Genomic DNA, 14,244 nt, shown 5'->3' with positions numbered 1-14,244 from the left:
GTTGGGGAAGTTAAAGTCCCCCATAATGACCACCCTGTTCCTTTCACACGTACTCAGAATAGTTTTGCCAATCCTCTCTTCCACCTCCCTGCAACTCTGCGGAGGCCTATAAAAAAACTCCAAGCAGTGTGACCTCTCCTCTCCTGTTTCTAATATTAGGAGAAAGTGAGGACTGCAGATGCTGAAGATCAGAGTTGACAATGTGTTGCTGGAAAAGCGCAGCAGGTCAGGCAGCATCCAAGGAGCAGGAGAATCAACATTTTGGGCATGAGCCCTTCTTCAGGAATGACTCATTCAGATGACTTCTTCAGATGCTGCCTGACCTGCTGCACTTTTCCAGCAACACCTTTTCAGCTCTGTTTCTAATATTAACCTGGGCACTGAAGTGCCTGTGAATGTGAGATATGTATATAGCCGGAGCTGTAATAAATATCTGTTGAATCTTTCAATACCACCTTCTTTATATTTAATTCTGATGTTACGGGAACTAACATAAGCATTGACTCATCAGGTACAAATACCCTTCTGGAAACAAAAGCCCTGTAGCAAATCTAGATTCTATGGAGGTTGAGCAGAGGGATAGAAATATAGAAAATAGGGCAGTTTACACCATTCAGATCTTTGAGCCTCCTCTGCCATTCAATATGATCATGGCTGGTTATTCAACTCAGTCCCTTGTTCCTGCTTTGTCCCCACTCCCTTTGTTCCTTTTAACCCTCAGGATTATATCTAACTCCTTCTTGAAGACATTCAATGTTTTGGCATCAGTTATTTTCTGTGGTAGAGAATCCCACAGACTCACTACTCTCTGAGTGAAGGGGTTTCTCTTCCTTTCAGTCCTAAATGGCCAAACCCCTATCCTTAGATAATGACCAGGTTCTGTCTCTGTCTCTTCTTACCGATAAGGGTTAATGTTCCACTGTTTTTTGCAGCCCAGCTTTCTTGAGGCTGATGATGTTTTCCACCTTCATTATCGTGATAATGAATCACTGCAATGTGTGTCACAAATTTGAACTCATAATGCTGCCAGAGTATCTCCACTGACCGCAAGAGTTTCTGAAGTTCAAATTCCTTCTTAGCTTTGATTAATATCTAGAAAGAGGAGAACAATGATGAACATCCCACTGTGTGCAGTATAGCAACATTCCCGAGGTTCTTAAGGAACAGTTACATATCCCTCTCTATTGACAGCATGAAGCCACCTCTACATCTCAGCTCCATGCTGACAGAGGCCTCCTCAGGCTCCAGGTTCAGTTGGCTGCCCACTTCCCCTTGAATACTTTGATGAGAAGTTTATTGACTTTCTCTATTGACAGGAAAGCCACTGCCTCTGCACTAAGCTGGTTTGTGATTACCAGAGCAGCTATTTGATTGCATACATGTGCTGCCTTTATTACAGCACATCTTATCCATGTCCCGCACCTCCGCCCTCGAACCCAGCCCTCCAACTGCAACAAGACAGAGCCCCCCCCCAGTCCTCGCCTCCACTTCACCAACCTCCATATACAACACATCATCCACCACCATTTCCCCCACCTACAAATGGACCCCATCACCAGAGATATATTTCCGTCCCCACTACTACCCGCTTCCTGTAAAGACTGTTCCTTCGTCAGGTCCAAGTCCCTCACCAACTCACCTTCTCCTCCCGGCACCTTCCCCTGTCACCGCAGGAATTGCAAACCCTGCGCCCACACCTCCCCCTTCTCCTCCATCCAAGGCCCCAAAGGAGCCTTCCACATCTATCAAAGTTTCACCTGCACTTCCACACGTCATTTATTGTATCCATTGCTCCCGATGTGGTTTCCTCTACATCGGGGAGACAGGATACCTATTCGCAGAGTGATTTAGAGAATGTCTCCAGGACACCTGCACCAACCCACCAGACCGTTCCGTGGCCCAACATTTCAACTCCCCCTCCCACTCCACTGAGAACATGTCCTGGGCCTCCTCCATCGCTACTCTCTTACCACACAACGTATCATATTCTGCCTCGTAAAACTCGAACCCATTGGCATTAATGTGGATTTCAACAGTTTCCTCATTTCCCCTCCCCCCACATTCTCCCAGTTCCAACCTCCCAGTTCAGCACTGCCCTCACGATCTGTCCCACCTGTCCATCTTTCTTCCCACCTATCTGCTCCACCCTCCCCTCCAACCTATCACCCTTGCCCCCATCTCCATCCACCTATTGCACTATCAGCCACCTTACCCCCACCCCACCCCCCTCCCATTTATCTCTCCACCCCCGAGGCTCCCAGATTCATTCCTGATGAAGGGCTTTTGCCTGAAACGTTGATCTTCCTGCTCCTCGGATGCTGCTTGACCTGCTGTGCTTTTCCAGCACCACACTCTCAACTGCTTTTATTACAACCAGATCAGTCAGTTACAACACAGAAAATAGGGGCAGGAGAAAAACATTCCACTCGTCAAGACTGTTCCAACTTGCAGTATGATCAGAGTTAATCCTGGGCTTCATCTTCACAGTCCTGCGTATTCCCATACTCCTGGCTTCCCTGGCTCCAAATATTTATCTATCCCAGCTAGATAAATCTATATCTATATAATTAAATATATTGGGGCAGAGATTTCCAAAGATTCACAACCCTTAAAGTGAAGAAATTATTCTCATCTCAGTCCAAAATGATAGTGCTCTTATACCCTTGCTTTAGATACCCCTGCCTAGGCAGAATCAATCTCTCAGTGTCAACCCCATCAAGTCCCTTCACAAACTTATATGTTTATTTGAGATTTTTTTCATTCCTTAAAGCTCCAGAGAAACTCCAGCCTCTTGTCATTGGTCAACCAACCCATCATGAGGAAGCTGATTCCAGCTGATTGCCTGGACTATGCTGACAGAAATTGTTGTCCCTAATGAGGTTTCCACATTGGCACTGGGCTACACCATTGCACTACCCTAAGGAGGCCATTCAGCCTTTATAGCCTATGCTGCCATTCAGACTGGACTGTGATAACCCCGTACGCTTAATGTTTTCATAACAACTAATCTCCCTATTTCATTTTCAACTTACATACTTACTCCCACTCTGTATGGACTTGTTTGCACATTTCATTCCTGAAAAGACTGGCTTGAATTTTAGACTCAGCCTGGAGTCTGAGATTCCTCCCACGGCACTTTGCTCCTTCCCTATCCCTCCACTCCCCTCTCTCTCTCTCACTCTCTCCTATCCTCAGTATTGTTCAGTACACGGAGTTGCCTGCCTACTGGAGCTGTGTTTTTGTGGTAAGGAACAGTGAGCTCACCTACCTGTGCAATAAAGTCACTGTAACTGGGAAAGTCATAGGACAGAAGATCAGCGAGGGTCATGTCCCACACAGGAATCCAGGTCTCTCCCATCTCTGAAAGCAGAATATGATTAAATCTGAGCTAAAATCAACATCAACCACAGGCCCAACATCAACCTCAGGCCCAACATCAATCTCAGGCCCAGCAGCAGCCTCAGGCCCCGCAGCAACTACAGGCCCAACATCAACCTCAGGCCCAGCAGCAGCCTCAGGCCCCGCAGCAACCACAGGCCCAACATCAACCTCAGGCCCAGCAGCAGCCTCAGGCCCTGCAGCAACTACAGGCCCAACATCAACCTCAGGCCCAGCAGCAGCCTCAGGCCCCGCAGCAACCACAGGCCCAACATCAACCTCAGGCCCAGCAGCAGCCTCAGGCCCCGCAGCAACCACAGGCCCAGCAGCAACCACAGGCCTAGCAGCAACCACAGGCCCAACATCAACCTCAGGCCCCGCAGCAACCACAGGTCCAGCAGCAACCACAGGCCAAACATCAACAACAGCCCCTGCAGCAACCTCAGGCCCCGCAGCAACCACAGGCCCAGCAGCAACCACAGGCCCCACAGCAACCTCAGGCCCAGCAGCAACCACAGGCCCAGCAGCAACCACAGGCCCAGCAGCAACCTCAGGCCCAACATCAACCTCAGGCCCCGCAGCAACCTCAGGCCCCGCAGCAACCTCAGGCCCCGCAGCAACCACAGGCCCAGCAGCAACCTCAGGCCCAACATCAACCTCAGGCCCCGCAGCAACCACAGGCCCAGCAGCAACCTCAGGCCCAACATCAACCTCAGGCCCCGCAGCAACCTCAGGCCCAGCAGCAACCTCAGGCCCAGCAGCAACCACAGGCCCAACATCAACCACAGGCCCAACATCAACCACAGGCCCCGCAGCAACCACAGGCCCCACAGCAACCTCAGGCCCCGCAGCAACCACAGGCCCAACATCAACCTCAGGCCCCGCAGCAACCACAGGCCCCACAGCAACCTCAGGCCCCGTAGCAACCACAGGCCCCACAGCAACCTCAGGCCCCACAGCAACCTCAGGCCCCGCAGCAACCACAGGCCCAACATCAACCTCAGGCCCAGCAGCAACCACAGGCCCAACATCAACCTCAGGCCCCGCAGCAACCACAGGCCCAACATCAACCTCAGGCCCAACATCAATCTCAGGCCCTGCAGCAACCACAGGTCCAGCAGCAACCTCAGGCCCAATATCAACCTCAGGCCCCGCAGCAACCTCAGGCCCCGCAGCAACCTCAGGCCCCGCAGCAACCACAGGCCCAACATCAACCTCAGGCCCCGCAGCAACCACAGGCCCAACATCAACCTCAGGCCCAACATCAATCTCAGGCCCAGCAGCAACCACAGGCCCAACATCAACCACAGGCCCAACATCAACCACAGGCCCAACATCAACCACAGGCCCAACATCAACCACAGGCCCAACATCAACCTCAGGCCCCGCAGCAACCACAGGCCCAACATCAACCTCAGGCCCCGCAGCAACCACAGGCCCAACATCAACCACAGGCCCAACATCGACCTCAGGCCCAGCAGCAACCGCAGGCCCCGCAGCAACCACAGGCCCAACATCAACCTCAGGCCCCGCAGCAACCACAGGCCCAACATCAACCACAGGCCCAACATCAACCACAGGCCCAACATCGACCTCAGGCCCAACATCGACCACAGGCCCAGCAGCAACCTCAGGCCCAGCAGCAACCACAGGCCCAGCAGCAACCTCAGGCCCAACATCAACCACAGGGCCAGCAGCAACCTCAGGTCCCGCAACAACCTCAGGCCCTGCAGCAACCTCAGGCCTTATAACCCCAAACTCAGCCTCAAATTCAGTTTTACTCCACATTTGGTTCTGACGCCAGTCCATTTTTACTCACCACTGAGGAACTGAGTGTGGGTTGAGAGGCTGTGAAAGTAGACTGTGAATTTTGATGCTCTATTCACCCGGGCATTGTTTCACTGAACAATCAACACATTCACAATTGTACTTTTCAGATTAAAGGCACTGTAGGAGCAATTATACCTGGACAGAATGGCATTCGGTACAAAATGATACATGGATGGAGGGTCACCTGGGGAGTCAAACTAATCGTACTGGGTGACATATGGACAGGGTTAACGCCATACTGTGAGAGTGGAGTAGATCATATGAATTTATGATGTTTAAGCTGAAGTAGGCCATTCAGCCCCTTTAACCCACCCCAATTTTTAATATGATCATGACAGATTTGTTTGTGTGCCAGATTCCCATCTATCCCCAATAATCTTAGGTTCCTAACTCTATCTTAACAATATTCAATGACCTTGCTACCACTACCTTCTGAAGCAGAGCATTCCAAAGTCACAATTTCCTGCCCTCTGTCCTGAAAATATGTCCCCTAATTTTCAAACAGGGCTTCCCTTGTTCTGAACTGACCCACAAGAGGAAACATCCTCCTCTCCACATCCACCCTGTCCAGACCATGCAGGGTCTGATGCACTCCAATCAAATCACCCCTCACTCTCTAAACTCCAGTAGAAACAAGGCCAGTCAGTTTAATCTATCCTGTTAAAGGGGAAGCCAATGATAGTTTGGAAAATGTGGAATATCTTTGAATATTCAGCTCTTAGTCCAAGTCACCATGCCACTGTGTTTCTGTAATGACAATTAGATCATATTCCTGTATCGCTAATGGTGCCTTTAGATCACTGAATTTGCTGTGAGTACTGTGTGTCCAGGTATAGTGTCCTTTGTCTTTTTGACATCATTGTGTTCTCAAAGTGTATTCAATATGCAGCTTTGTTTCTCCTGTATTCTGAAATCCCTTGCAGCTTTTCAACTTCCTGTTACCAGCTTAACTGCTTTCCAGTTTGGGTTCCCCCTGAGGTTCCCGTCCCGATGATGATCTTGTTTAAACCCACCCTAGCAGCCCTTGTAAATCCCCGTGAGGATATCACTCCCAGTCTCATTAAGCTGTAACCCGTTCACCTTATTCCACTTACCTCAGAAGCAGTTCCAAAGCATCTTAAGTCTGATGCCCTCCCTCCTACACTAGTTCTCCAGCCACGTATTCAATCAATCACCCCTCCTGTTCTTATGCTCGCTTGCACATGGCACTGAGAGTAATTCTGAGGTGTCTGTTGTTAAGTTCCTTCCCAACTCTTGCTTCAGGCCATCCTCCCTCTTTCTGCCTGTCATCACTGGACTACCACCTGACTCAGTATGTAGATAGGCCAACTAGAGGGGAGGTCATATTGGTGCTTGACAACAAACCATGCCAGGTGTCAGACCTCTCAATGGGACAGCATTTTGGTGATAGTGATCACAACTCCCTAACCTTTACAATACTCATGGAGAGGGATAGGAGCAGACGGTATGGGAAAGTATTTATTTGGGGAAGATGGAATTACGATGCTATTAGGCAGGAACTGGGCGCCTAGGTTGGGAACAAATGTTCTCAGGGAAATGCACGACAGAAATGTGGAGGTTGTTTAGGAAGCACTTGCTGATAGTGCTGGCCAGGTTTGTCCCACTGAGACAAGGAAGGGATGGTAGGGTGAAAGAACCTTTGGGTAACAAGGGATGTGGAACATCTAGTCAAGAGGAAGAAGGAAGCTTACTTAAGGTTGAAGAGGCAAGGATCAGAGAGGGCTCTAGAGGGTTATAAGGCAGCCAGGAAGGAACTGAAGAACTTAGGAGAGATAGAAGGGGGCATGAGAAAGCTTTAGCGAGTAGGATTAAGGAGAACCCTAAGGCATTCTACACTTTCATGAGGAACAAGAGGATGGTCAGAGTGAGAGTAGGACCAATCAAAGATAGTGGAGGGAACTTGCGCCTGGAGTCAGAGGAGGTAGGGGAGGTCCTGAATGAATACTTTGCGTCAGAATTCACTCGTGAGAGGGACCTTGACATTTCTGAAGACAGCAATGCTGATATGCTTTAACAGGTTGATGTTAAAAAGGAGGATGTACTGAAAATTTTGAAAATCATAAGGGCAGATAAATGCCCTAGGCCAGACGGGTTATATCCAAGGTTACTACAGAAAGTGATGGAAGAGATTGCTGCAGCTTTGGCGATGATCTTTACACACTCACTGTCCATTGGAGTACTGCCAGATGATTGGGGGGTGGCAAATGTTATTCCCTTGTTCAAGAAAGGAAATAAGGGCAATTCTGGGAATTACAGATCAGTTAGTCTCATGTTTATGGGGGGTAAAGTATTGGAGAGGATTCTGAGAGACAGGATTTATGATTACCTGGAAAACTATAGTTTGATTAGCAATAATCAGCATGGCTTTGTGAGGGACAGGTCATGCCTCACAAACCTTATTGAATTCTTTGGGGATGTGACAAAACACATTGATGAAGGTAGAGCAGTGAATGTGATGAACAAGGATTTTAGATAATAGACAATAGACAATAGGTGTAGGAGTAGGCCATTCTGCCCTTCGAGCCTGCACCACCATTCAATATGATCATGGCAGATCATCCTTAATCAGTATCCTGTTCCTGCCTTATCTTCATAACCCTTGATTCCACTATCCTTGAGAGCTCTATCCAACTCTTTCTTAAATGAATCCAGAGACTGGGCCTCCACTGCCCTCTGGGGCAGAGCATTCCACACAGCCACCACTCTCTGGGTGAAGAAGTTTCTCCTCATCTCTGTCCTAAATGGTCTACCCCGTATTTTTAAGCTGCGTACTCTGGTTCGGCACTCACCCATCAGCGGAAACATGTTTCCTGCCTCCAGAGTGTCCAATCCTTTAATAATCTTATATGTCTCAATCAGATCCCCCCTCAGTCTTCTAAACTCAAGGGTATACAAGCCCAGTCGTTCCAGTCTTTCAGTGTAAGGTAATCCTGCCATTCCAGGAATTGACCTCGTGAACCTACGCTGCACTCCCTCAATAGCAAGAATGTCTTTCCTCAAATTTGGAGACCAGAACTGCACACAGTACTCCAGGTGTGGTCTCACCAGGGCCCTGTACAGCTGCAGAAGAACCTCTTTGCTTCTATACTCAATCCCTCTTGTTATGAAGGCCAACATGCTATTAGCTTTCTTCACTACCTGCTGTACCTGCGTGCTTACCTTCATTGACTGGTGTACAAGAACACCCAGATCTCTTTGTACTGCCCCTTTACCTAAATTGATTCCATTTAGGTAGTAATCTTCCTTCCTGTTCTTGCCACCAAAGTGGATAACCATACATTTATCCACATTAAACTGCATCTGCCATGCATCTGACCACTCACCTAACTTGTGACCTGGAGGAGGGGCTAGAAGGTTGGGTGAGCAAGTTTGCAGATGATACGAAAGTCGGTGGAGTTGTTGACAGTGAGGAAGGATGTGGCAGGTTACAGCTGGATATAGATAAGCTGCAGAGCTGGGCAGAAAGGTGGCAAATGGAGTTCAATGTGGGTAAGTGTGAGGTGATTCACTTTGATATGAGTAACAAAAAGATGGGGTACTGGGCTAATGGTCAGATACTTGGTAGTGTGGATGAGCAGAGGGATCTTGGTGTCCATGTACACAGATCTCTGAAAGTTGCCACCCAGGTAAATAGTGCGGTGAAGAAGGCATATGACGTACTGGCTTTTATTGGAAGAGGAATTAAGTTCCAGAGTCCTGAGGTCATGTTGCAGTTGTATAAGACTCTGGTGCGGCCGCATCTGGAGTATTGTGTGCAGTTTTGGTCGCCATACTATAGGAAGGATGTGGAGGCACTGGAACTGGTACAGAAGAGGTTTACCAGGATGTTGCCTGGTATGGTAGGAAGATCGTATGATGAAAGGCTGAGGCACTTGGGGCTGTTTTCATTGGAGAAAAGATGGTTCAGGGGTGACTTGATAGAGGTGTACAAGATGATTAGGGGTTTAGATAGGGTTGACCATGAGAACCTTTTTCCACGTATGGAGTCAGCTATTACGAGGGGGCATAGCTTTAAATTAAGGGGTGGTAGGTATAGGACAGATGTTAGGGGTAGATTCTTTACTCAGCGAGTCGTGAGTTCATGGAATGCCCTGCCAGTAGCAGTGGTGGACTCTCCCTCTTTATGGGCATTTAAACGGGCATTGGATAGACATATGGAGGATAGTGGGCTAGTGTAGGTTTGGTGGGCTTGGATCGGCGCAACATCGAGGGCCTGTACTGCGCTGTATTTTTCTAAGTTCTATGTTAGATGTCAAGGTTACCCTGTAATCTCCTAACATCCTCATCACATTTCACCCTGCCGTTTTGATGAGGTTCCCCATGGTAGACTCATTCAGAACGGAGGTATGGGATACAGGGAAATCTAGCTGTCTGGATACAGAATTGGATGGCCTATAGAAGACAGAGGGTTGTGGTGGAGAGAAAGTAATCAGCTTGGAGCTCAGTGACCAATGGTGTTCCGCTGGGATCAGTTCTAGGACCTCTGCTCTTTGTGATTTTTATGAATGACTTGGGTGAGGAAATGGAAGGGTGGGTTAGTAAGTTTGCCGATGACACAAAAGTTGGTGGAGTGGTAGACAGTGTGGAACGCTATTATCCATTGAACAGGACATTGACAGGATGCAGAACTGGGCTGATAAGTGGTAGATAGAGTTCACCCTGAAAAAGTGTGAAGTTATTCACTTTGGAACATCGAGTTAGATTGCAGAATACAGGGTTAAAGGCAGGATTCTTCGCAGTGTGGAGGAACAAAGGGATCTTGGGGTCCATGTCCATGGATCCCTCAAGTTGTCACCCAAGTTCATAGGATTGTTAAGAAGCGAATAGTATGTTGGCTTTCATTAGCAGGGGGTTTGAGTTTAAGAGCCATGAGGTTATGCTGTAGCTCTATAGAGCCCTGGTTAGACCACACTTGGAATATTATGTTCAGTTCTAGTTGCCTCATTATAGGAAGGATATGGAAGCTTTGGAGAGGGTGCAAAAGAAATTTACCAGGATGCTGCCTGGACTGGAGGGCATGTCTTATGAAGAAAGGTTGAGGGAATTAGGGCTGTTCTCATTGGAGCAAAAGAAGATGAGATGATTTGATCAAGGTGTACAAGATGATAAGAGGCATAGATAGAGTGGATAGCCAGAGACTTTTTCCCAGGGTGGAATTGGCCATCAAGAGGGGGCATAATTTTAAGGTGATTGGAGGAAGGTTTAGGGGAGATGTCAGAGGGAGGTTCTTTACTCAGAGAGTGGTGCACATGTGGAATTCACTGCCAGTGGTGATAGTTGAGTCAGATATTTTAGGGACATTTAAGCAACTCTTGGATAGGCACATGGAAGACAGTACAATGAAGGGTATGTAGGTTAGTCTGATCTTAGAGTAGGATAAAAGGTCGACACAACATTGAGGGCCAAAGGGCCTGTACTGAGCTGTACTGTTCTATGTTCTATGTTCTAGGTGATGTCCCAGTGGACTACAGTTAAGCCAATGTTGTCCCACTGTTTAAGAAGAGTAGCAAGGATAATCCAGGAAATTACAGGCCTGTGAGTCCCATGTCAATGATGGGGAAATTATTGGAAAAGATTCTCAAGATCAAGATTTATTCGCATTTAGAAGCAAAAGGACTTATTAGACAGCATGGTTTTATGCAGGGTGGTTGTGCCTCACTAAGTTGATCAAGTTTTTTGAGGAGATGAAGAAGATGATTGATGAGGGAAAAGCAGTTGATGTTGCCTACGTAGATTTCAGTAAAGCCTTTAATATGGTCCCTCATGGCAGACTGGTACAAGAGGTGCAGTCACATGGTGTTGGGGTGAGCTGGCAAGATGGATACTGAACTGGCTTAGTCACAGGAGACAGAGGGTAGCGATGGAAGGATGCTTTTCAGAATAGATGGTTGTGACTAGTGGTGTTCCACAGGGATCAGTGCTGGGAACTCTGCTGTTTGTGATCTATATAAATGATTTGGAGTAAAACATAGCTGGTCTAATTAGTATGTTTGCAGACCATATAAAGGTTGGTAAAATTGCAGATAGTGAGGAGGATTGTCAGAGGACACAGCAGGATATAGATCAATTGGAGACATGGGCTGAAAAATGGCAGATGGAGTTTCATCCGGATAAATGTGAGATGATGCATTTTGGAAGGTCAAGTACAGGTGAAAAATATACAGTGAATGGCAGAACCCTTAGGAGTATTGATATATAGAGGGATCTGTGTGTGCAGGTCCACAGATTATTCAAGTGGCAGTGCAGGTAGATTAAGGTAGTAAAAAAGACCGATGGCATGCTTGCCTTCATTGGAAGCAGCACTGAGTATAAATTATGCTGCAGCTTTACACAGCTTTAGCTTGGCCATGCTTGGAATATTGTGTACAGTTCTGGTCACCACACTACCAGAAAGATATGGATGCTTTGGAGAGGATACAGAAAAGGTTTAACAGGATGTTGCCTGGTATGGGGTATTTTAGCTATGGAGAGAGGTTGGATAGACTGGGTTTGTTCTCACTGGAATGTAGGAGGTTGAGGGGCAACCTGATAGAAGTTTATAAGATTGTGAATGGCATGGATCATGTGGAAAATATGAGGCTTTTTCCTTAGGTGGAGGGGTCAATTACTAGGGACGCAGGTTCAAGGTATGGGGAGGGGGATTGGGAGATGTTTAAAAAGACTTGTGCAAGGCATGCTTTTCACACAGAGGGTGGTGAGCGCCTGGAATGTGCTGCCAGAGGAGGTGGTAGAAGCTGACACAATAACAACATTCAAGAAACACCTGAATGGATACATGAATAGAAAGGGAGTAGATGCATAAGGATCCTGTAAGTGAAGACAATTTTAGTGTGGAAGGGCAAAATGTGTTGGTGCAGGCTTGGAGGGCCGAAGGGCCTGTTCCTGTGCTGTGTTGTCCTTTGTTCTCTATACATGATGACGTATTAAAGGCCTTTTGGAAATCCAAGTACAATATACCACTGATTCTCCTTTAATCCACAGCACATTTTGCCTTCTCAAAGAACTTTGATAAATTAGTTCAACGTGAATTCCCCTTGGATGAAGCTATTCTGACTCTTCTGGATTATCTTGGGTTTTCTGAACACATAGCTAAAATCTCATTCTTGATAGTTCTAACACTTTCTACACAACAGACATCAAGCCAACTAGCCTACAGTCTCCTGTATTCTGTCTCCTCCTTTCTTGAATAGAGGGGTTATATTTGTTACTTTTCAGTCTGACGGAACTTTTCCCGAATTGAGGGAATTTTGGAAAATTAACGCCGATGCATCTAATAGCTCATGAATCACCTCTTTAAGTCCACCTGGACCCTGAGACTTGTCCATCAGTTTGCTCCGTACTTCTTCCCTTGTGATTACAATTTCACCAAGTTCCTCTTTGCCTTTTGACCTCCTGATTAATAGTGACAATAATAACAAAATAAACTCCACTGAGAGTCAACAGCAATTTCAGGAGAGGGATGGACCAGTACCCCATGAGGGTTTCAGTTACAGTTGAAGTAAGGGGCGGAGGGGTTTACCTATGAAGATGGCCTTCCAGTGTCGTTCCTGTATCTCAGGGCAATGAAGTTCCATCAGGATCGGCAAGACGTTTTTAAACTGCAACAGCGTTTCTTCGATGATGTGCAGAATCTCGTCGTCAGGAGGGAGGGATTTTCGAAGCTGGTCCAATGTCAGGAACCACTGGTCCAACATATTCATCACCTGGTTCAGATCCAGCTGAGAGGAAATTACAGGAGCTGAGTTTCAGTTGTGCATGTCCCAGGAGGTGCACAAGAAAGCATTTCTTTCAACAACCCTCCACTCTCCACTCTCAGTGTCCCCTTCTCAATCCCCTTCCATTCCTCACAGTCCTCCTTCATTTCCCCTTCTCCTTCCACCGTCTCCATTCCCCCTCCCTGTTTTACACTGAAACTAAATCTTTCTCTACATTGTACCCCATCAAACACTCCCAGGACTGTGACAGCAAGGGGTTAGAAACAGAGTAAAGCTACCTCTACACTTTACCCCATCAAACACTCCCAGGACTGTGACAATATGGGGTTAGAAACAGAGGAAAGCCAATTGAGAGTAACATATCAAAGATCAGTGCCTCATGGGTGAGTGGCCCCATGCACTTACCACTCGAAACTATAATTGTGTCTACAACTTTAGTGAAATACTCTGGTGATTAACCCCTGGGGATGAGCTTTACCTTTTCATACATTGTCTTTTTCCAGTCCTTGATTTCCTGAGATGATGAAAAGAAGAGATTCCACAAAGCTTGCCTGAAAGTGATATTCTTCTCTGTCAGGGTGAGAAAAGCTAAATCAAAGGGTTCACCTGCAGAAAGAACAGAACACAGGGAGATGCAGTGAGTGACAGATAACCAGCAATTAGGTCCACAGATTCATCAACCATGAGGGAGTCACCCCATATAGACAGTGACGCACTTACTAGGCACATAGACCTGATCCTGTCTCTCTCTCTCCCACTGACACACGTACACACGTCTTGTAACTGTCTCCACCTCAAGGGACAAAGCCAGTGGATTATAGACAGACAAGTCACCTGCATCTCAGGATTTTAAATGAAGTAGTGTAGAGATAGTAGACATGCTGTGGAGGTGCCAGTATTGGACTGGGGTAGACAAGGTCAGAAGTCAAACAACACCAGGTTATAGTCTAACAGGCTTATTTGAAATCACAAGCTTTCAGAGCACAGCACCTTCATAAGGTGAAGTGAAGAGAAACATACAAGCACAGAATTTATAGGCAGAGAGATCAAAGGATCATACAAATGGTGTGAGTAGAGTATTGATAAGCTGAACAAGCTACCCAGGTGATCAAAAGTGTCAGATGGTGGGAGATAATGGAGGCATTGGTTGAAATATCCCAGAGCTCACTGGATTTCAGGAGGGTTGCAGCTGATTGGGAACCAGCTGAGGTGATACCCCTGTTCAAAGGTGACTGAGATAGACAGCAGGAAATGATCAGCCAATCAGCCTAATGTCTGTTATTAGAAAAGGTTTTCAGGT

The 14,244-nt window shown here is 47.1% G+C and overlaps 1 protein-coding gene across 1 annotated transcript in view; it reads right to left on the bottom strand.

Annotated features, from left to right (window-relative positions):
• Positions 1-14,244, bottom strand: part of dnhd1 (dynein heavy chain domain 1) — a 283,483-nt gene that overhangs the window by 200,884 nt on the left and 68,355 nt on the right. Inside the window, exons 13-16 of the mRNA XM_072576637.1 lie at positions 13,423-13,550; positions 12,749-12,947; positions 3,424-5,105; positions 900-1,092 (exon numbers count right to left, since the gene is read on the bottom strand). Of these exons, the coding sequence (XP_072432738.1) occupies positions 900-1,092; positions 3,424-5,105; positions 12,749-12,947; positions 13,423-13,550 (2,202 nt within the window). The remainder of the gene's footprint in view (positions 1-899; positions 1,093-3,423; positions 5,106-12,748; positions 12,948-13,422; positions 13,551-14,244) is intronic.

This window comes from Chiloscyllium punctatum, chromosome 9 (genome assembly GCF_047496795.1).
Source record: "Chiloscyllium punctatum isolate Juve2018m chromosome 9, sChiPun1.3, whole genome shotgun sequence".
Lineage (NCBI taxonomy): Eukaryota > Metazoa > Chordata > Chondrichthyes > Orectolobiformes > Hemiscylliidae > Chiloscyllium > Chiloscyllium punctatum.
The sequence above is the reverse complement of the archived record's forward strand: the minus strand, read 5'-3'. Positions and strand labels throughout refer to the sequence as shown.